This window comes from Branchiostoma floridae, chromosome 8 (genome assembly GCF_000003815.2).
Source record: "Branchiostoma floridae strain S238N-H82 chromosome 8, Bfl_VNyyK, whole genome shotgun sequence".
Taxonomy (NCBI): domain Eukaryota; kingdom Metazoa; phylum Chordata; class Leptocardii; order Amphioxiformes; family Branchiostomatidae; genus Branchiostoma; species Branchiostoma floridae.
The window spans coordinates 20,754,349-20,758,298 of NC_049986.1; the positions used below are offsets into that span (position 1 = coordinate 20,754,349).

A 3,950-nucleotide genomic window follows, 5' to 3' on the forward strand; every position below is an offset into this window, starting at 1 on the left:
CAGCAGACCTGCCCCTGTATTTAGGGTCAGTGTTACTGGCCTGTGGGGCACAACAGGTCACTAGCAGCAGCTCCTGTACAGGACTGGTGTAGGTCTGGGATAACAGCCACACGTCCAACGGCTTGAAGATGTCACTGGTCTGAAGAAATATCAACATAGATTTAACAGATATTCAAAAAACAGGATGTTCACAAGTACTTTCAATAATAATAATAATGCTAGCAATGAGATAGTGTCATAACTTGCTAATGGTCTGAATTACATGACAGAAAGAAATAGCTATTTCCACATTTTAACTTCTTTAAAATCAACCGTGTCAGCTGAATTTCTGATGCACTGACCCGTATCTTTACAAATATAGATTGGCAAAAATAGTCATGGTCTCATTCTATGAGAAATAAGATGTAATAAAAACAGCACACATTTACGCAGTAATTTAAGACTTCAAACATGAAAAAAAGAATCCTCACCCCAAAAACGAGCTCCACTGCGCCCAGCTGCCAGTTCCCTGCTATGGACAGGTTGGTCAGGGGGGAGTCTGGGACTGTGGTGGGGGTCACTGGGGAAATACATGGAAAAAAGTTAAATCCTTCCAATGCCTTTACATTGGGGCCGTGCCCATCTCTGTTTCTATAACCCTTGGGCCACACATGGCCACTACAGCAGGGGACGATCCCACTAGTAGTGGTGCGTGTTCAGCTCCAAAGGGCTGAGTCTTGCCAGAGAAAGCAGTCTTTGGTATGACCTGACATTGTGTACACTATATACATGTATCAACAGTTACTGGTGGTATGCTAACAATTTGTTTGATACAATATACATGATTGTGCACTTGCATAGCCTAACAACAACATACAATGTGCCCACAAAAATGCACTGCACAACATGAGACATTGACATCTACTAACTCAAGAGAATGAGGCTTGAGTTGTACAGTGAAGAGTAAATGTACAAGTACAGATAGTTGATTTCAACTTTTCCCTACTGAAGTAGCTGTTTCGCACCAAATCTATGTTGGCTGCAGCTAAGGTAGTAGGGAGAAGGCTAGAAGTGAATAGTGAAAGTCTTGAAACAGTGCATTTAAGGACAATATTGATGTAAAAGTTAACATTGCAAAAGGCTTGAGTGGCCACTAAGAAGAAAGAGAGGAAAGGAAAGAATAATCAACAGGTTGAGTAGGAAAGATGATTGTGAATCTACTACAATATTTGGTGTAATTTGTGCAGATGGCCACACATTGGTGTACAGGGCACACACCACACAACACCAGTTCCTACCCATGGTGGTAACTGTCGTATTGGGGGAGGGGGGCAAAGTTGCTGCAGAAGTGGAAGAAGCATTGGTTGTTCCTGTTTAATGTTGGAAAATTGATCATTGGAAAAAGCTGAGAAAAAGACATTCCAACAAAACATTAATACATAGATTACACTGAGAACCAACAAGATCAACTGGTTTGGTCTAAATGTCACAAGTTGAATCCATCATTCTTGAAGTGAACGCATCTTTCTGTGCAACAGCTGAATATAAAAGTTATGTTCTAAAGATACAAATAAATAATCATTGATACTTTGTACCATATATCAGAGATAGGATAGGGCATTTGCAGGTGCAAGAGAGAAGAAAAAGTGCCATGTGCTCCAAGACTGTGCTGAAAAAAAGATAAGGCCACCTGTAGCAAACTTCATAATGATTTAATGATCAAGCTTTCAATTTGGAAAAGTCATATTTTTTTTCATGTGGTGTGGAACTAGAAAGATAATATTCTGCAGAAACATGTACTTCTTTAATCAAATCAAACAATCTTTATTGCTTTGATGTAGGTCAGGGGTACAACTTGAAAGTACAGAAATTGAAAAACACAATTTAGCTGGAAAAAAAAAGACATTTTGAATGTCATCCATCAAGAATGAAATTATACACGATACCAGCCTTGCAGCCTAGTGCCCACAGTGTATTGTTTTGTTACAACTTGAATAAAGAAGAATGAAATTGGCTAAGGTGGCCTGAGTATAGTGAGAGAAGAGTTCTACATCTAAGCAGGGAGGCTGTACTCATCCTTATATACCCTGGGTCTGTGCAGAGATAGGGGCAGTAGTAAGTGTTGAAGCAGGACTGGCAGGAGTAAGGTTTGGAGCAGTCGATCCTGCGCTGGTCAGCTGGGGTGGCGCAGTCCCTAAAGATGCCACATGGGAAGCCATTTGGGTTAGGAAAGGATAGGATGAGATTAGTGTACATGTGAACATGCAATATAGCAGAACAGCATCTCGTACTGGAGCTATGTCTTGTAGATGTTTCTTGTCCCTTGTTGTACATTTATTAATGTAATAGAAAACTACTTCCAACACTGAAAACTATAACTATAAAACTATAGGGACTTGCTCCTCTAAAACTATAACTATAAAACTATAGGGACTTGCTCCCCCCCACCCCCCCCCCCCACCCCCGGCTGTCTACCAAGCTGTTTGAAAATTTTCAAACAAGAATAGTCACTATAGCTACATCAGAATATGTAGACCTGAGTGTACCAACCTGCAGCAGCTGTAGGTACCAGGTTGGACACAGGCACACACGTGGGGTCTGCAGCGAGCGCCTGAGCCTCGTCTGAGTCCCCCACCTCCCTCAGGGCGCAGGTGAACGTAACCGTGTCCGCCTGCACGGCTGCGTCCAGAACCAGGAAGGCTGACACGCTCTGCGCCGTGGTTTTGGTCGTGTCGGGGACAAACTGTACTGAACCCTCGTCCAGCGCAAAGGTGGACGCATCACCTGATGAGATACACAGATTCCAACTTCCAACTTAAAATATGTATACTAAGTGCTATACAACATTGTATTTTTCAATGAAAGGCTCCCAATATTGCAACAATCCAGACAGAAAAGTTCCTCAAAGGCCACCCCTCCCGAAAAAAATTTGATTCGTTCATAAGGCTTCAGTTGTTCTGTTTATTTATCAATAAAGTAACTTAACAGCTATACTAGCAGAAAATAGATTAGTAGAATTGAAGATGGAAAAATACAGTTTACTACATGTATTATGACTGAAGAAGAAGCGCTGTACTTTGGTGTAACCGTACAAGTATGAAACTATGATTACTTGCTACTGTCAAAGGCAGATTGTGCTGTACAGGAAGCAGACACAGACAAGCCTAAACTGCTCTGTTACTATTGCTGTAACACTATTGTCCTGTCCATGTACCACTACTACACTAACCTGTGGATGTGGCAGTAAGATACTGGTTCCCCCCACCCCCAGACTGTGCCGTACAGCTTGCAGACACAGGGGAGCCGGTGGGGTTGGTGAAGGAGTAGGTCACATCTCCGGCTGTACTGTTCACTTGCAGGGTCAGGGGGTTAAAGATCAGCTGGATGGAACCTGGAGAAAGATGCAAATGTATTGACCACGTTGTATGAATCAGTCAGCATATGAAACAGAAGTCTGCTTAAGTACATGTATATGGTGTATGGTAAAGAAGCAGTTCTCTAAAATGATAAAGCTAAATGTTCACACTTAGGCTTAAGGTATAGAAATTTCATACTTCCATAATCATGAGTATTGTCAGATATACAATGTACATGTACACGAATAAACAATGTTACTCACCGGCTGTTGCATCCACACTAGTGCAAGTCACTGTTACGGCATTATCCACCACTGCTTCACTGCAACAAAGGACAAGAACTTCAGTACACATGCCTGTCAATGTTTTCATTTAATATTCATTTTACCTGAATTAACTGCATCTTTCAAAAGCAGTGAAAACTAACTCTGACTACTAGTTTAACCACTGAAAATGTTCTACATTAAAGTCAGTAGACTAAAGTCTTACCTGAGTTCCACCCGTACAGTCCCCTGTGTGATGCCAGCTCTGTTAGGCACCAGGACCAGACTGGAACAGAACCCTGCTACTGGACCTTTTCTCACCTGTAACAGGCTGGGAAGAAACAAGGGGGGT

At 41.9% G+C, this 3,950-nt stretch overlaps 1 protein-coding gene across 1 annotated transcript in view; it reads right to left on the reverse strand.

Annotated features, from left to right (window-relative positions):
• LOC118421891 (tectonic-2-like) overlaps positions 1 to 3,689 on the reverse strand; it is a 10,261-nt gene extending 6,572 nt beyond the window's left edge. Inside the window, exons 1-7 of the mRNA XM_035829397.1 lie at positions 3,599 to 3,689; positions 3,209 to 3,370; positions 2,530 to 2,763; positions 2,066 to 2,173; positions 1,278 to 1,349; positions 471 to 559; positions 5 to 139 (exon numbers count right to left, since the gene is read on the reverse strand). Coding sequence (XP_035685290.1) covers positions 5 to 139; positions 471 to 559; positions 1,278 to 1,349; positions 2,066 to 2,173; positions 2,530 to 2,763; positions 3,209 to 3,370; positions 3,599 to 3,689 — 891 coding nt within the window. The remainder of the gene's footprint in view (positions 1 to 4; positions 140 to 470; positions 560 to 1,277; positions 1,350 to 2,065; positions 2,174 to 2,529; positions 2,764 to 3,208; positions 3,371 to 3,598) is intronic.
• Positions 3,690 to 3,950: the final 261 nt, after the last annotated feature.